Source organism: Chlamydotis macqueenii, chromosome 8, assembly GCF_036417535.1.
Source record: "Chlamydotis macqueenii isolate bChlMac1 chromosome 8, bChlMac1.mat, whole genome shotgun sequence".
NCBI classification, from domain to species: Eukaryota; Metazoa; Chordata; class Aves; order Otidiformes; family Otididae; genus Chlamydotis; species Chlamydotis macqueenii.
The window spans coordinates 27,439,501-27,458,409 of NC_141563.1; the positions used below are offsets into that span (position 1 = coordinate 27,439,501).

General features: G+C 49.8%; 1 protein-coding gene across 5 annotated transcripts in view; it reads left to right on the forward strand.

The window, feature by feature from the left end:
- The window catches only part of RNF220 (ring finger protein 220), a 223,874-nt gene extending 208,166 nt beyond the window's left edge, over positions 1-15,708 (forward strand). For all 5 annotated transcript variants that reach the window (XM_086753315.1, XM_086753318.1, XM_086753317.1 and 2 more), the window contains 3 exons: positions 2,801-2,909; positions 4,059-4,133; positions 12,751-15,708. In XM_086753315.1, coding sequence (XP_086609441.1) covers positions 2,801-2,909; positions 4,059-4,133; positions 12,751-12,822 — 256 coding nt within the window. In that variant the 3' untranslated portion in view covers positions 12,823-15,708. The remainder of the gene's footprint in view (positions 1-2,800; positions 2,910-4,058; positions 4,134-12,750) is intronic.
- Positions 15,709-18,909: the final 3,201 nt, after the last annotated feature.

Here is an 18,909-nt window from a genome sequence, read left to right on the forward strand (position 1 = left end):
CTTTCCTGAAATCTTAAGTGCAAAATACTTGCTTGTGGCCAAAATCTGTCTCTTGTGAGATAGGAGCTGCATCTTTGGCATTATGCTGTGCGTCAGGATTTGTCCTGAGAGCTCACTTGGCAGGGAGAACATGGAGTTTAAAATCTGTCACAGCTGAGCTTTGATCAGGGCTGGGAGATATTGCAGTGGCTAAAGCTCCCTCTCTTACCAATGCACCCCAGTCTTGTTAATAAATGTATATTTAACAATGTCTGGAGCGTATGAAGTGATAATAACTAAATCAATACCTCCCACATTGATTGTCCAGGATCCCTACAGCGTGACGCACGCAGCGGTGCGGTAATTTTCCAGCTAACTAGCACCCTGATCTACAGCCCTCCTATTGATTGGCCATTGTATCAGGCAGCCTCTGAGCATTATTGCTTATACCTCTATTCAGCCTCCTTTTCTGATTCATTCGTTTATTACTGGACAGATGCGATTATCTCAGAGACTTTCCGAAATTGGCCGATGGGGGTCAGCCATTCAGACTTCTATAAACAAGCCATTTTCTATCTCCTCTGGTTGTTGCAGTGGCAAATTTTTTCTTCTCAAGCTTTGACTGTTAATGCAGTGGGACACGAGGTGAATTGGCCTTTGCTTGGATCTGCTCAAGGATTCCACTTTTCCCTTTCCTTGCTGAGTCACCTGTCCTTCAGAGGAGGATGGATATCTCCACAGATAGTAATTGGAAAAATCAGCAAGGGTTAAGTTTCTGCTTGCCACACACTTTGGGAGGGAGCCAGATATCTGCCTTTACACCTCCAGTGCCCTCACGTGTGCAGGAAGGAGAAATGGATTCTAGAAAGTCAAGTTCAACTGCAGCCTTCATTCAGCATCAGCTTGTTCATGGGCTAGACTGGAAGGGAAACTATTTTCTCATCCCACAAGAATCTTCGAGCTATAAATAAATAATTCTGTTTCTTCGTTGGACAAAACTAACACCTTTTTAGACTTTCTTTGAAAACACTGACAACTCTTCCTTGAGGGTGAGAACCCAAGCTGGGATATGATGATAATTTATACCAGTGAATAGGAGCAAGTGGGTGTTTCACAGCTGCAAGCGCTGTCTCCCACTGAAGCTCTTTCATTTTACTTCAAAGAATATTTATTGATACGGAGTCTTGAATCCACAGTGTCCCTATCCCCAGGCAGTCCTCACCCACTAGGCTATCACAGGACAAGGACGTGTATTTCCTTGCCTTTTTTGCAGTTTGAATTTTTTACCATTTCCTAGTAACTGTCATTTGCCATGAATCTCCTTCTGATGGAGGTCTCTCCTTGGTTAGCTCGTGCAGAGAGTGTCTGATCTGTACAAAGGTAGGAGTGAAGTTGGAGGAGCTTTATAACACTGGTACTTAACCATCTGCGCTCCTGCGGCTCCAGTTCCTTCTGAAGTGTCATAATTAGAAAAATCACTCAAGATCTTTTTGACTAGCTCTGTTTCCAGAGCCTTGGGAACGGCCAGCAGAATCACCTTGTGGGAGATACCTCTGGTCCTTCCCTGCGTACTGGCAACAAGTGGCTGATGAACAAAGGAGAGAGCGTGTGCATGCAGCGGCAGTGCTGAGATTGCAGCTCTCTTGGCTGGTTGTAGTAATTCCCCTAGATCCATGTTTTAGCCACCTGTTGATGAATCATCCCCTAAAAAGGTAGAACAGTTGGTTGCCACTGTGGGTTCTGTTGTGATTGATGCAGCTTCTAGCAGCGACATGCTCTTCAAGTTCTTCTGAGCTGGTCTGTTTGGACAGGCCTGAAATTCACAGGCATACATGAAAATTGCTGGTTTGTGTTGTTGGTTTGTTGGGTTTTTTTCCGCAAGAATGAAAGCCTTAATGTCAATGCAGTACTCTAAACCTTTTCTGGGGAATGTTTGAGGGCCCTTCCCTGCGTCTGCACTGTGTAGAAATCGAATTTTGCAGCATGCCGGAGTGACACATCCTTGTCTGTAATGCTCCCTGCATCTCATTTGCTAGGCATTGCTGTCTGTCTGTGCTTTTGGGTTGGCAAGTTGCTCTTTTCAGCAGCCTCGCAGAACCATGAAAATACACTTGCCTGCCCTCAGCACAGTGCCTCTGTGACAAAAGAGATAATGCTGCCCATCAAAAATGACCCTAGGAAATGGGAAAGCAGAGATTGTAAAGCTGCTTTTATAGCCACCCTGTTGGCACAGTGTCCGTTGCTTTTGGTTTCTCCTTGTTTTCAGTATTAGAACCCAACAAGCTAAGAGTTTCTTTAATGTGAAAGCATTGTGTTGATCCTGTGTAATGAGCTGATTTTGTGTTTCACAAGGTCGATGGTCAGCAAAGATCTCTGTCCTCTAAGGGGAGGAGCAGCTCCTATTGCCCACAGAAAGTTATCTCACCAGCTTTAGAGCAACATGTAGAACTTTGTCCAAAGCATTTGGTCCTAAGGAATCTCTTAAGGGAGACAAGAAAAGAGGCAGGAAAAAAAAAAAAAAAGAAAAAAAAAACCCAACAAATCTGGTTTTCAAATGTCCATGTCTTGCGGAAACTTGCTTTGTATGAAATTGGCAACCCGAGCCCCGTTGTGTTCTGTGGTGCTGTGTTTGGAAGTGTTTCATAGGATACCTCAAAGAATTCATACTGGGCTTTTCAGGAACTCTTCTTCACCACAAGTTGGATGTGTTAGTTCAAATGTTGCCATTTTCTGTGCAGTACCTGTTGTGGGATCCTTTTTTCCCTGAAATCTTAGCAATCATATGTGCTCAGTGATGCTCACTCTCCATCATCTTTTGCAGAATTACAGAAGATTCTGCAGTGACAACATTTGAAGCGTTAAAGGCTCGTGTCCGTGAGTTAGAAAGGCAGCTTTCCCGTGGGGACCGCTATAAATGTCTCATTTGCATGGTGAGTAGCACTCCACTTGCGGTAATGAATCAGAAATGCCTTGGTATCTTTGCTGAGGAGGGGAGAAGCTTTTTTTTCTTTTTTGGGATGGAGTGGGGGGAACTCATCTTTGTGTCTATACACCAGTTAGCCTTCTAAATGAAGGTGCTAGGTCTTATTAGCAATTGAAATTTTTGTATACATTACATTGTTCAGCTGGTATTTGTAGCTGTCCATCTGTATCGGGGCAATAAAGCCCCAACTTCAGAAGACTTTCAGCCTTTCTATAAAAAACTTCCAATGCCAGTGTCCTCTTCCTGCATGTGCAGATTTACATGTATAGGAGAGAGCAGAATCTGTGATCTGAGACCCACTGCATGATTTGAGACGGGAATGTTGCCTGAGCGTTTAAAAGTTGTCGATGTCGTGCTTGCTCTGTGGTGGTGATGCTGTGCACTTCCTAAAGAAGGGCAGCAGCTCCCTCTGATGGTCTGAACCTGCATAACTTTGCATCTCCTGTTAGGTTTTTATTTTGCGGATAGCAGGAAAAAATTCTGCTTGGCGGAGGGCTTCCTCTGCAACTTCAGCTTGATGCATGGTGTGCTCTCTCCCAGCTCACAACTTGTAGGTGTGGGAGTGCAGTCCCCACCTCTCATCCCACAGAAGGGACGACAGCTTGGTGCTGATTTCCGGAGTTTATTAGCAATGATAGAAGATACTCAAGAGAAGGCATGTCTGCTGAAATAGCAGCAGCATTCTTGGGATGTAGTTAAGCTGTTCCTGCAGACCTAAGAGTTGTGATAAGGGTTAATCTTACCCTGTCACTGATTTTTGTACAATCTGGTGACCTTCCTGATGAGAATAATGGCTGGTGGCCACAGCAACTTCAGATGCTCTTGCGATAACTGTGCTGAGCCAGGTCACCACTTGAGTGGATTACAGGCTTCCAACAGGAGTTCTGGGAAGCCAGAAAAATGAACTGCAGGAGACTTTCAGCTTCTGCTGCACAAACATTACAAAAATACAAACTTACATAGCACACAAACTTTTTTTTTGTCATACAAAATAGAAGGCAATGTTACCCACAAAGAAAGGCGTTGTGATGGGGTTGGGAGCAAAGAATCAGTGGATCCTTGCTGTAGAAATAACCTATTTGCTTCTTCTCCTCAGGACTCCTACACAATGCCCCTGACTTCCATTCAGTGCTGGCATGTGCACTGTGAAGAATGCTGGCTGCGGACTCTGGTGAGGCTCTTGGCTACTTTCTTCTTGATTTATAGACTTTTTCCTCTCTTCTGGGATACTTTATTTAAATGACCAGGGGGAAAGGTGCTTTCTGCTCTATTTTAAACAATCTGAGTGCTGTGCATGCGAACTTCCCAAGCTTTGCTGTTTTAACACCCCACTCTAGCTTTGACTTGAGTGAGTTTCGTTTGAGTCGTCATCACCAAAGTGCAGTCCTGCCCCTTGCTTGCTCCTCTGCTGCTGTTGGGACAGCCGTTGCTCTTGTAACAGCTCTGTGCCAGGAACAACCTTGCCTTACAGTAATTTCCTGTGGGGCATCCATGCAGAGAGGTAAAGCTGTGAGAATGGAGGCCAAATCCACTGAGATTTCATGGAATGGGTAGCTTCTGAGAAACCTAATATTCCCCTGAAGCAAAGGGAATCATCTTCAGGATAGATGATATGGAAGGGAGCTTTTATGAATATGAGTCTATATTTTTCAAATTATTTGAAATAGCACTGTGCAGTTTTCAAGCGTATGCCATTCTGTTTGGAAGATTGAGGACTACCCTGAACATTGAATAGGTGACCCAGTGCAGTAGTAATTTGTACATGTATTAAAGGACATCAGGTTAAAATTAAGGTGTTATTAAATAAAGTGTTTTCCTTTCCTGTGTTAAAACTGTGGGCTTTATAATCAGCCTTTCGCATCCCCTGTGCAGCTGATTGTCAAGCTTTCATTTTGCTCAGGTTGGGGAGTGGAAAATAGTCAGTTATGCTTTCTAGTTCTCCTGTTAGCAAGATGATACAGTGTTGGGTTGCAAAAAATATAAGGGAATGCCACTCCTAAAAACTATTCCTGTAAGGCATTACAAAATCTGCTTTATAGAACACGTTGTGTGCTTGGAATTACGATTAAGCCAATCATGCTCCTTTAAATCCTGCCTTTTAAAAGTCTTGTCCAAGAAAAGTTACCAGGACGATGAAGTGCCTGTGGGCTTGAGTACTAATAGCAACTCAATAACTTGGCTATCCCTTGGGCTGTATTTTATAGCTCTTCAGCTACACCCCGTCACTATTTAGATTATACAAGCTTTTGTAAACATTTTAGCAGCATGTTATAAAAGACACATATGTGGTACGTAGCTGTGAGGTGTTTGGATGAATGTGTGCTCTACCACCTTTGCTAAGCGAAGAGTAATTTTGTCCTGCAGCAGTGCTACAAGGAGAGGATAAAACACTAATTTCTTTTTCATTTTCTTTACTCTGAAGTCTTTGTCCCCTCCTCTTCCCAGCAGCCTCAAGTCATCTTCTAAGTCTGTGGCACCAATTTCAGACTGTTCTTAGGCTCAGCAGCAACTTAGTTCAACTTCAGTCTTAAGTTAGGCCCCTTTGTTTCATGTACAGCAATCACAGCTGCTCACGAGAGCTGGGGAACCCCACTCTGGGTGCTCAGGGGTTAGCATTTACCCTTGCAGAGGGGGAGTCATCTCCTCCTAGGTATCCATGGATGGGGAAGGTGGGGATGGAGCTGCCTGCGTGGAATCCGCAAACGGCTCTTCTGCCGACCAGGCGGGCGGGATAGGAATAGTCCAGCAAGACATCGTGTTAGGACTTGGCACTTGCATAGGGGAAGCAATTAATAAGTGGCTACTCATGTGTTCCCCAGTCCTAGCCTCTCCCTGCAGCCCCCAATTTATTAAACCAGGCCTTTTCACAAGGCATGCTTGCACTCCCTCTCCCGTCTCAAAAAAAAATCTCCCAGCCTGCGTTCGCATGTTTCTAATGTAACCATTAAAATGTAGCCCGAAGACAGCAATAAAAACCCTGGAACGCCTTGGTGCTTTTGTGTCTTGATCAAAGTCAATGTGTGTAATCTCGTTAAGACTGCCCTCCTTCCCCCCTCCTTTTTTATGAATTTAATGGCATACAGCAGCTGGGCTCAGTGTTTAATGCTCACCAACCTGCATTGTTCTAATTAAGGTATCTCCTTTTATTTCGGGCACAAAAGAGACTCTTGTTTTTTTTAACAAGCGAGGAGCTGTGGGATAGTGTGTGTAATAATCGCTTCTGTTACCTTTCCCTGGGTATAAAGCTGGCTCCCCGGCGGGGGGGGGAGGAGAGAACCTGTGCATGCAGCACACATGGAAAGGCTTGGCTGGGAGAGAGGGGCAACATTTTTCTTCTGTTGTGCAATAAACAATTTGTTGGAGTTAATAGGAGTTGGGGCGGGTGGGTTGGGGTGGGCTTCCGGCCCCTTTTGAACATTCTGGAGATCTGCCATCCCTGCTGGTGAAAAGTCCCTTTTCTCCTGTGCGCCTGTGGTTTGTATGCCCAGCCAAGATCTAATATTAAATTAGAGTGTGAGTGCGTCCGTGAGAGAGAGAGGGAGGACCACGTATGGAACAAGGCCCTGGAACTGAAGGCTCAGAGTGCCAGGGAGCGCTTCTAAACCTCTGCAGGGTATTGAAGATGGCGTGAAACTTAATGCTTACATCTGTGTATGGACCAGAGGAGGTGAAGTATTTTTTAAAAGGTTTAATGTTTAAACGTTTTCTAGGATATGTTGCTACAATGATCTGAGCATCTCTAGTATCCTCTGACTTCAGTGATGTCTAGGGCACTGATGAGGATTGGATCTTTAAAACGCTTAGGCTTTCTGAAAATACAATTTTTGGACTTCTGGCTCTTGATGTCCGATTACAAATTATAACTGTTCTGTTGCTGAGGGAGAGGAGAACACATTTTTAACCAGCAACTCTACAAATGGCTGCTGGACTCTATAGCTTAGGTACTGTTATACTGGAGCTCAGGGCATTTCCCTTCTCCTGGGAAGAGTGTTCTGGCAGTGAAGACTGGCAATCTACTGCAGTGCTTTGCTGGAAAGATTTGGAGCCACCACCCTTGGAGGTTTGTGAGAGCAAGTTTGATGGGTGTCCGTCAACAGTAATTCAGGTTGAGGTGATCTTGCTGGGGGAACGGGTCGGTGAGTTCTTGATGTCCCTCTGAGCTGTGGTTCTGTGATCTCCCAAACCCTGGTATCCTTCCTTACAAAGTAAATGGAGTTAAAAGCTAAGTCAGGTTGTTGTTTGCCGGCGGATTGAGGTGTTGGTGGGTGCAGGCATACAGGAGCTGAAGAGAGCAGGTTTATTTGAGCAGGTGCAGTTTGCTGAGTTTCCCCCATGGCCTGTACAGCTCGATCCAGTATTTCCTATGCGTATTTGCTGACCCCAGGCTTGTACTTGCCTGTCTTGTGCTTATTTGTAAATGACAACTGCAAGAGCAGGAGAAAAATCACTTCTAAAAAGCCTTCTTCATCACAGTGTATGCTTCCAGGGGATCCATTGATACATATGTATGCTCTGCAGTTGACACGTTTATACCTTTGGTAGATTATTCTACTGTGTTCTTAGCCTTCTCGCTTTTTCTGGGCTATAATACCGTATATCCCATGCGGGCTGGAGTATTTTTGTAAGAAACAGTGCGGATAAAAAGCAATCCTTCTGGGTGATTCCTTAGTGGTTCCAGCAACATAGAGACCTCCTGAGTCAGCAGCTGCATGGAGGATGCTGCACTTGGTACTTCACGTTCCTCTGCAGTGAGACTGTGCAGTTATTTATTAACAGATACCAGTTTTAGCCTTCAACAACCTGTGGCGCTGAGGTCCACCCTTTGAGGAGGCTCCCTGAAAACGGATGCTCTCCTGATTGCATTAACTTCATCGGAGGTGCCTCACAGTGGCAGTGGTGAGTGGCTGCTTCTCTGGGAATTCGCATTTGCAGAGAAGAAGCTGCTGCTTCACATGCAGACATGGGGAGAGGGGGCTGTCACCTCGGTTGAGAATTGGGTCCTGGAGTTCGATTCCTCACCTGGCAGAAGCTGGCTCTTGGTTTGGGTCCCTCCTGTCACCTCTCTGCCTTGGTTTTCCTTCCGATAAAATAGGCAAGCCTTGAGCCCAGGTTTAATGGTGGCACTGTGTAGGCGAAGTTGTTCTGTATGTGCCTTTATTCTCTGTGCCTGATAGCCTACTCTGCTTGGAAATGGCCCATTTTTAGACCCACAGGACAGCAGGAAGTGCCTAAATCCTTCCTTTTGAGCTTTCTTGCTTTAGCCAATTTATAGCAGGCGTCATGCCATTTTTTTTTTTTTAAGAGGCAGCTTTAAGACAAAATACTCCAATCCTTCCTGGCACCGTGTGAGCCCTAACGACTTCTCAACATCTTAGCTCTCGTTAATGTATTTTTCAAACTACTACCCCAAGTGATTAGCCTGTATTGTGGATCAGTCACTTGCCAAATTTTAATTAAGAAAGGAGGAGAAAAAATAAACTCCATCCTGGTTCAACCCCCTTTTCTTTGCTTTGTAACAGCCCTGGAGCAAACTTCTTGCAACAGAGTTTTATAAACCCCTCAAAACTGGGGTTTATAATGGAAAAGCTGAGGTGGCCTTTACTCTAGCACACGCAGCTATAACACATCAAGGCTTTTCCATGAAGCTATGATGAAAGGAGCAGAAGGACCTGGGAAAAAAAAAAAAAAGAAAGAAAGAAAGAAGTGGCTGACAGGTGGGACTTATTATTCCACAGCATTTTTATTTCAAGGGAAAAGTTTAGTAACCCCAGCTGGCAGGTGAGCAGCGGGGGAGCAAATGCTTTTTCATTGTGCATGTGCCAGCACGTGTGTGTGTACAAGCTTACGTGCCTCCCTACAAGAGAGGAGAGCTTAAATGCTAATGCCAGTAAAGGGTGCACACCTACACTCAAAAGTCAGTTGTAAGGAACAAGGTTCTAAGCAATTTCAATCCAAAAAGTAAAAACTCAGGACTCGGTTCTGAATTTAACACCCATGCTGATGTGTGCAGAGGATGACAGCTTTATTTAAAGAAAAAAAAAAAGAAAGAAAGAAAGAGAAAGGCTTCCCAAAGTGTCCAAAGTCATTATTTTTGCTTGAACTGTTTAATACCAAGCGTAAGTAGTAGTGAGACACAGAGACCTGTGCCTGGCACGCCACGTGCAGTCAGCCTGCGTGGCATTCGGGCATGGCTGCCTGAAGGTCTCTGAGATGCCGTTGTTCCCTCCGATGTACCAGGGCTTCAGAGCTCAAAATGAGCTGCCCTCCCCACATGCAAGTGAAGCAACATCCACCGCTGCCCTAAATGAATCTGCAGTCGTGTAGCTTTGGCAGAAAATGAGTCAAGCTTCATGTGGTTGGGTTCTGCCTTCTGGTGTGGTCAAAAACTTGGCCCTCTCTGCCCATGTGCAGCTCTCAGCCTTAGATGGGGAGAGTGGATCCTCCCAAAAATGTCAGCATGTGGTGCAGAAAGCCCATTTCTGGGACAGAGAGCCTGCAGTTTGGCAGTTCCCTCTCCCTGTGGTGTGAAGGAATTGCATACCTGACCTTGCTTTGCCAGGGAAGAGCGGAGCAAAGCTGCAGTCGGTTTAATCAGGCTTATTCTGCCATCCTGTGGGCTGAGCGTGGACTTGTGCCTGCACAGCTGCTGGAGAAACCTGGGCAGGGTGGCTTTCCAGGGAGTCTGTCCTTCCAGAATTTCCCACATTGAGCTGTCTTGGCTGTGTTAGCGAGGTTATGCTCACTGTGGGGTCACACATCTGCAGCTGTCTCAGTCCACCTCCAAATCCCAGCACGGAGTATGAGGTGCAAGACAGTGAGATGGCAGAATCTGCGGTTTGCTTTTAGTGAAGTTGAACTCAAAGGAATTCAGTGCTCCTGCCCACCTGCGTACAACCAAACCAATTTCAATACACCTAAAGGAAAATAACTGCTGAGATGCTGTTTAGCATTGCACGGGAGCACTGAGGAGTAGAGGGGACACGGGTTTAGGTGGCAGTAAGCACTTCCCTTCATCCTTCGCCCCAGACTGAAGGCAGCCTGAGGCATTTGATGGTCAGGGGACTGGTTTTGCAAAAGGTGCCTCTCCCTGGTGCAGTGTCCAGAGAGTTAGAAGCTCCAGGTACTGAGCTGGATGCTTTTTTGCCACTTGCCAATAAGGTGTGCCCATCTGGGAAGGAGAGCATGCACACAGATGTGTGCTGTAGTCACATCTGGAATGCCTTAAAGTCCCCACACACACTTACTTCTGCTTACTTCAGCGCACACAGGAAAGCTCAAACGGGCAGCTGCCAGCTGCTGCCCCTGTAACAACATGCTGTGAGTAAATTCCTCAGCACCTCCGTGCCACCTCCAGCTGCAAAGACAATCCCAAGAGGCCAGCCAGATGCAGCAGGCACCTCCGAGGACTGGGGAACTGCATGGCAGGAACTCAATTGAAGCAGGCTGTTTCATGGCATTTGCATCCAAATTAGTGAGCTCCTCCATGGCAATGCTGTGTATAGCCTGGCCCATGATGGCTTTAAAGGTGGCAGAAGGGGCAGATGTTTATATTTTTCTCTCCTACCTGTTGTAGCTGCTGCAGGAAGTTTTCACTGGGACATGCAGGGTTAGAGCTTCCCCTTTTCTGATCCAAGGGGAAGCTTGGATTATGAAGATCCAAAGCTCTGGTCTTGAGCACAAGCAAAGACATGTGTTATATAAACAGGCTGTGTTAAAGTCTAGCACACTCACTCTTTGACTTCATCACGGTTTTAAGCCTTTCCTTCCAGTCATGGTTTGTGCTTGCACTTCCCAGAATCCAGCATGCCAAGTCTTCGCTCTATGAAGACCAGTGCCTGAGGCTGCCTGATGCATTGCACAGGCACAGTGAGATGGTCCCTGGCCCAGAACGCTGAAAGTTAAACAGCCACAGTAGTGAGAGAGGGGATGTGATAGGTCCCAGGCAGCTAGAAGGACGTGCCTGCAGGCATCAGCACCGGAGCCTGGTGCACCATCCAGACCACCAGTGGTCTGTCCCACTGCCAGTCCATCACTCCCCCTGAGAGTGATGTCCAAGGTGTCTTGGGTGTCCATTTCGTGTTTCCTTCAACTCTACTTCAACAGGCCTTTGTGTGTGGCTGTTTGAGCTCTCAGGTGCAGCTGCCTGTGGTTCCCGTATGCATTGAGGCAGCAGCTCAGCCGCCAGCAGTGAGAGGAATCAAACGGGAGCCAGATTGCTCAGAATTCCAAAGCTCAGGCAACAGTGAGCATGCAGAGTCCATGTCTGCCAGGAATGATGTGCACTGGGGGCAGGAGGGGGCTAGTTTGAGGTTGGTCTGTGGGGGCTTTTCAGTAGTACTCCGGACTGCAGACCACACATGACTCACACCTCTTTGGAGCAGCATCCCTGTGAATTACTTGCACCCATGTAAATTTTCTGTACCTGGGACTCTCTCCTCCAGATTTTCCTTAGTCCAGGGAGCTTCCAGGGGAGGAAGCCCGTGTCCTCTCTCTGCAGGTGTTGTCACAGAGCAGAGAGGACGTTTTCTGAGGATGCTTGCCTCTTGTAAGCAGCAGTGCCAGCTCCTCTACTAGGGATGTACCAAAATGCAGGTAGCAACACCGAAGCACTCAGTCCGCGTCCCACAAGCTGCAGCACTCACTGCTGCAGGTATTGGAACAAGCCCTGTGCAAGGTGGCCAGCTCTCACATGGCACGTTGTATCCCTGTCAGCTTGCGTGTCACGCCGAGCGCTGGGCGTTAGCTGCTGGAAGGGCCTATCTGACAGCAGTGGGCAAAACTCGGGGTGCTCGGCCGGGGCCTGTGCTCAGTCCTGTGTGGCAGAAGGTCATGCGGAGGCTGCGGTTGGTGTTGAAACCCAGGACGTCCCAATTTCCCGCACTGCTGCTGCTGTAGATGGGAGGCTGCCTCGCAGCAGAGCCATCTTTCTGTCATTTTTCCCATCAACTGTCTGTCACATCTGCCAATCTAATGATGACCGGCTTAGGTTGACCCCGATTCTGAGGCTTATTAACACCCTCTTGCTGTCAGGCTCGATGACAGATGGCACATCAGCCCTTGTTTTATTTTATGTAGTGTTCATGTTGGCCGCCCATTACCTCGCACCAGCTCACATCAGTTTGCTGGTTTCAGCTCACCTTGGCAGAACAGACTCATCTCTGCGAGCTGGGGCGGGATAGGATGGGGGTTTCCTTCATGCCAGCAGCTCTGGGGGTTTTGCAGGATGGCCGAGGCAGTTCCCCAGTGTGCTGCCCTGAAAGGGATGGTCCAACCCCACCATGAACCAGTTCGGTCATCCTAGCTGAAAGCTGCACTTGTTCCCAGCTGGGTTCATTTTCTGCCTGCTCAGTGACCTGAACTGGCTCATCGAGGGCTGCAGGTGAGTGAGGGAAGCAGAAAGGAGCAGATCTGCCTGGCAGCCAGCGGTGACAGCGCAGCGGGACAGGGGGCTCGGGCCGATCCGTCTGCAGAGACTCCTGACTTGAGTGACACACCTTCGCTCTGGGTTTCAGCCTCCAACAGAGCTCCTGCCTGCATAGCTGCCTCGGGCTGGGGACAGGGTGGGATGAGGGCGGGAGGCAGGGCGGGCAAGAAAGGCGACGGGGCTCCCCCTTCTCACAGCTTGTGCCGGCTGTTGGGAGGGCATGGTCCTGCCTGGAGGGGAAGGGGGGTGGCCTTGCTGCCCCTGCTGCTGTGCTGCTCCCCCCGAGATCCCAGGCTGAGGGCAGGGTCGCACGGGTTGTCTTCCTTCACTTTCTCATGCTGTTCATCTCATCTGCCGGTTGCAGGGTGCCAAGAAGCTCTGTCCTCAGTGTAACACCATCACGTCTCCCGGAGACCTCCGGCGCATCTACTTATGAAGGACCCAGCAGGAGGGCGGGACCCAGCTACTCGGCTCAGCTCATCACACCAAGGGGGAGAAGAACGACAGCAACAAAAAAAAAGACGTTTTAAAATTTAGAGAAAAAACAAACCAGAGACTCCAGACATGGACTTGAGGATACAGGAGCAGCGGGGAGCCTCGGCTCCCAGGTCCCGCGTGTTGAGACCTCCTTCAGCATCTGCAGCGGGCGAAACCAAACCCTTTGTTGTGAAGCCCCCTTTTTTAAAACCAGTATTCCCCATCCACCTGTTCCCTGGAGCTGGCTTTGCATCGCGGACGGCTCGTGAGCCCTCCTTTGGACTGTGTTGTTGACCACTCTGCCCCCAGGAGACTGGGGAAGGGACCCTTGACAGAAAGATGTTAAATAACCTGTAACTTGTGTTCTTTGTTCAGTTTTTTTGTTTTGTTTTTATTTGTTTTGGTTTGGTTTTTGGTTTGGTTCTGTTTTGGTTTTTTGTGGTGTTCTAGTGATAAAAAAAAAAAGGTTTAAAGAAAAAAAAAAAACACACCCAGGCAGAAATGAAGCACATGTAATATAGATTATATATGTTTACAATGTTGTGTATAAATGGGATAGACTCAAACATTACATACTAATAAGTTTCCCTTTCTTTTTTTTTTTGGGTTGTATTTTTTTTAAAGAAGAAAAAAAAAAGAGCAGAGAACATTAAACCCATATTTTTCTTGGTTCAGCAAAGTTTTGGCATTAAAGTCATTAGTTTAAAAAAAAGTATATATATACATATATATAATATAAATGGTTTAATGTTCTGTGGTGTATATTTCCTCATTCAGATATGAAGTTAACGGCTTTTAGTAATGGCTGTAGCATTGCCCATAACTTACAGAACTTATGGGGAGTAGAGGAGGTGGATTTTTGTCATTAGTTGTAGCTAATGGGGCTATTTATAATAGAATCATTATCCCCAGAAAGACACGGCTTTTAACTCCTCGCCGGGGAACCGGGCAGGGCGGGGGGGTCTGGCTCAGCCCCCTTTGCCTTTCCCAGCTGGGGAAGGGGCAAATGGTGCGGAGCTGGAGGGACGCGGCCTGCCAGAGCCAGGAGTGCCTGCTCAAGGGTCCGGCTCACCCCCTCGTGCCTCCTTCCTAGGCCGTAGCCCCTGCCCCTGCCCCTCCCTTGCTTTGCTTTCCTCCCCTGTGGGCAGCGTTTGCTGGGCGAGGGTGCCTGAGCTGCTCCCGGTGCCCGCAGCTGAGGCGGGACGCTGGGGAAGTAGCGGGCGTGGGGAGGGATGGCAGGGGACAGGATGGCCCTGCTGCTGGCTTTGCCCAGAGAGGTGGAGGTTTCGGCACTTGGGTGGAGAGCCAAGCCAGCCCTGTCCGGTTGCCACAGCCGCCCCCAGGCTGCAGTGAGCAGAGGTGCTTCCAGTCGGAGCCAGAGGTTCCCCGCTGCCCCGGCTTCTTCCGTGCAGTCCTTCACGCTTGTCCCCATCTCCCATATCCTCAGCCTTAACCAAAGCTGGCATCTGGCCTGGTTTTTTGTTGTTTTCTCTTTTATTTTCAGGACCCAGGAAACAGACACTGATGCATTTCCCAAGGCGAACACACGAGTGCGAGTGTGTGAGTTCTCCCAGCCCCACGCCGTGCAGCCCTGCCAGCTCCCCAAAGCCAGAAGATGGGGAGATGGGGAAGCTCACCTCCCCCTACTCCCACAGGGTCTTTCCAAGCAGATCCTACCTGGCAGCACGACGTGGCTGGGGCATTTTAACAGTCTGGAAAGAGCAGCGGGTGAGGGGTTTGGAGCTGGGACCTGGGCTGCAGGGCGTTGCAGGAGAGGGAAGGGCTGGGGAGACACAACAGTCCCAACACCACTTCTCTGCCCTGAGCTTGATGCTGTTTTGCAGAGAGCAGCTGCTGTCCTCAGCATCTCCCGAGTGATTTCAGAAGGATCCCGCTGCACCCAAAAAAAACCAAACCAAATTGAAGGAGCTGTATTTTATAAGCATCTCGGCAAAAGGCGACAATTCCTAATTGGGAGTTTCCGGGGTCTCCGAGGTAGTAGCAGCATGGTGGCCTCTCAGACAAGAGAGCTGGAGCCTCCTCTGCTTGGGGATGCATCCCTGCAGAGCTCCCTGGGGACCGGAGAAAGCCGAGGCACCCCAGGAGGGTCCTGCCTCCACAGGGTGGGCCGCAGCAGTGGGGTGTCACTGCTGGGTCACCCTCCGGCCAGCAGCGCTCAGGCAGGGGAAGGGCAGGCACACAGAACTTGGGTCTGGGGGGGGGGAAAGATTGGGAGCAGGAGGGGCACGGCTGGGCTGCGAGTGCCACCCGGCTGGGACTGCGCTGCCTGGGTGCCAGCACTGGGACCTCAGAGATGGATTTGGAGATGGTGTGGTGGGTGGGTTTGAGGTGCAGCCAGGAAGGGAGAGAGAGCAGGACCCCCCCACCCCAGCCCTTCCTTGGAAATAGGCCGTGGGAGGGAGCTGGGTTTCTGGCGGGTGTGGTGGACCAGCCACGTGCGCTGCGTACATATGTGTAAAACCATATGTAATTCGTCACTGGTTCTTCGGTTTGGGGTTTATTTTTTCTTTATTTTTTGTTTTAATTGTAAAGCCATCCCCTGTTTTCAAGGCAGGGGGCTGCAGGGGGAAGGCTGGGCAGAGAGGCATCCTGGTTTGTAACACGCATCTGCCGCTTCCCCTCCTCTGTAATGAGTTTAAATGATTTAAAAGAAAAAAAAAAATTAAATATCGGAGTTACCTATCTTTGCCCAAAGAATCCCAGTTGCACAAAGCGATATTCCGGTGTGTCGATGATTGTGTGTCGGTGTATATTATACAAAGAGGTACTTGTCACTCCCGTTTGTAAACTACATTTGACATTAATTAAACAAGTATAAATCTTCTCGGGCGCTTCCCGCCTTTCTGTGTTTCCCTTTGCAGGCGAGAGGCAGCGGAGGAGACACCTCCCCCCGCCGCCCATGCCACAGCCCTTGGATGTGGGTAACGTCCCAAAGGGGAGCTCTGGTCATATTTGGGATGCAGGGAACGATGCATCTCTGCCCCAAGTTGTCCCCCTCCCCATAAAGCCAGGAGGGCAGGGTGAAGGGCACACCTCAGGGGACCACCCCCCCATAACGAAGTCTCGTCTGCTGCATTAGTTGGGAGCAGGAGGCGCCCAGCCCCAACAGATCTATACGTCCTGCATTAGGGGCCACCGGCACCGTATAGGGTTACCCTCCACAGCAGGGACCGGGAGGCTGCCGAGGTGTGCGGGGGGGTGAAGGTCAGGTTCCCCTCGGCGTGGGGCTGGCGCCGACGCTTTTTGGTTTACAAACATTTTGCAGAACAGTCGATTGGGTGTTTGCAAACCCCTCCCCACAGCTGTGTCCCCCACGGATGGCATGCTGGGGGCTTCCCCAGGGATTGCTTTCCATCTGTGGTGGCAAGGATGTGGAAAGGGGTGGATTTGGCTGCTTTTTTTAGCTGGCAGGGAGCAAGCAGGGCATCTCCAGTCTGGTTTCAGCCCAGAGGAGGCCTGAGGCCAGGGTGAGGGGCAGGAACCCTCCCCCTCCACCCACCCTGCAGCAGGCTGCTAATATTTTATTTAAAATATCTTTAGGACGCGGAGGGCTGTGATGTATAGGATGTATTGAGAAAATGCTAATGTGTAATAGCGTGTGTCAGGGGCCTCGTTCATCACCCTGCGCCGCCTTCTGGGGGATCCATATCTAATTAACAGTAATGAATGAGGGAGCCCACCTAATGACAGCCCGCCAGTTTGTTATGGAAATGAGGCAATCCCATTAGGCAAAACACTTAATTAAACAAACTGCTCGGAGTGGAGGCCTGAGCAGGATGGGCACAGGCCCTTTGGGGTACCTGGGGGCCCTGGTACCCCGCTCCCCACCTGCCAGGTGGGAGGCACAGAGGCTGCTGCAGCCCCATAGAGTAGGGCACCCCTGGTCAACCCCAGCTGAGGGAGCCGAGAGGGACCCACGGGGTGGGGGTCCAGGCCAGGGAGGGGGCAGCGGGGCAGTTCACATCCCCCTTTTGTCTCCCCAGCACGTCGATGGGCGCAGAGGCCAAACACAGATTTCCAATCAAATGTGTGTACTTGGCTCCCGCTCTATTGACAGTGAAGCAAGAAGGGCTCAAGGTTAATTCCTTATCAATACCCCATTGTCAGCTCATTCATCACTCGGGGAGGGCAGGGGCTGCCCAAGCTCTCCTAGCCCCCGCAGGTTGGTTGGGTGGGGGGGGGGTTTGACCAAAAGATGCCATGCACCCCTCTGCCCACCCCAGCCCTTCCCCAGGCTGCCTGTCTCCAGCCAGCGGTGCCGCAACGGGGCAGCCACGTGAGGATCCAGAGGGGCTGGGGACTCAAGTTCAAAGGGAAGGGGCTGGGGGAATGCCGGGCAAGCAGAGCAAGCAGCTGCGGAGAGACCCCTGCCTCCCTTGCCCGTGCCCAGGGCTGGACAAAGGAGCAGTGCATAGGGCATGCCAAGGGGTGCCAGAGAGAAGAGGGTGCGCCAAGGGGGTCCAGATAGTGGCTGTGGCCTCCATTTGTGCTACCCTGTGTCCTAACTGCCCCTCAAGCCCCCAGCTCTATGTGCTGGGGGGCCCTGCCAGCCTTTCTGGAGAGCAGCGCTAAGCTCAGCTCCCTCCTCAGGGCTGGGGGGGGCTACTAGGAACCCAAGGGATCTCCCCAGACCCAATTCACCAGCCTTTCCAGAAGTTGGACCGTGGTCTGTCTGACCACAATATTGCACAGATTCATGTAAAAACGGATGGCTCACTCTGGGTGATGGAGAGAGATGTGGTGCGACCCGACCTGCCAACACAGGAAGGGCAGTAAAGCTACTCCTGCCGTTAGCCTCTCAGTGTTCACGTCCAATTAAAGCGGAGGAACAGGATCTGGCACACCTTCCAGGGGCAGATGCTGTTCCGTGTTAGCTCACGATCTCTACTTCTCGGCATTGAAGTTCGCTCTCACTGGTCTTTTTCCTCCCCTTGAAAAGAGATCTTTTGCAGGAGATGCTCTCAGGCACGCAAAAGCGGTGGGCTGGCTGCACTGTTGGGATCTTCTCCAGAGTCTGCTTCTCTCCTAAACTGGAGATCGCTCCCCGCAGGGAAGAGGGGGCTGCTGCCACCTCGTGGAGCCCTGCTCCCTCCCGCGCCGGAGCATCCCATGCCAGCTCTCAGCTCCATCACGTCCACGAGGCCTTGCAGACCAGCCTCACACCTCCCCGCTTCTCTTCCTAGGAAGCAGCACACCGGGTTGGGTTGCTCGGTTCCATCTCAAGCCGCTCACACTTTTCCATCAGCGGCAGAGCTCCGCACGTGTGCCTGCAACTTCCCAACAGGCAGAAAGACGGAGTCTCAACCCACACACAACTTGCTGCCCCAACACACAAAAGGCAACAACAGACTTGTTTTTTAAAAAAAAACACCTTTTTTATATTATTCACCCACACTGCTCCACCATTTGCACACGAGGGCTGGACTGTAGGAAAAGGAGCTCTGGGCTCGCCAGGCCGAGATCGCCAGTGCCACAACCAGCTCCCTACCCCCGAGGCGAGCCCGTGGACACAGCACTTCTCCTCCCAGAGAGCAGATCTGCAATACCTCTCCCACAGCTTGTCTCAGAGATTTACGTGCATTTGCCAAGATATCCCAGCCTCTGGCTTTCAGCGTTCAGGCTGAAGCTCTTGAGGCTGCACCAAACTGTGACAGTTGAGCGAGGATTAAGGGTTTGAGGCTGGGTTTTTTTAAATCCAGTAGCACTTGGATCAGTTCCTGGCCACGTGCCTTCAGGCTCCAAGTTATTAACCACCGGTTTCAAATAACAAGCAACAGAAAAAAAAAAAAAAAGAGGGCAGAAAGGGGAGGTGAGCACACACACGGTATAGGGAAGAGGGCAATACATCACAGAATGCATTTCATGCACTGCTCATCATCATCATTAAAACTTGCTGGGACACAGAAAATGAAACCCACCCAGAAGAGTGGTGCTGATGGAAGGTGTATCTGATGGGTGTGAGGCTCTTTCTGGAGGGAGCTTCGCCGTCCCATCGCACAGGAACAGAGAGTTCAGCTCCAGTTCC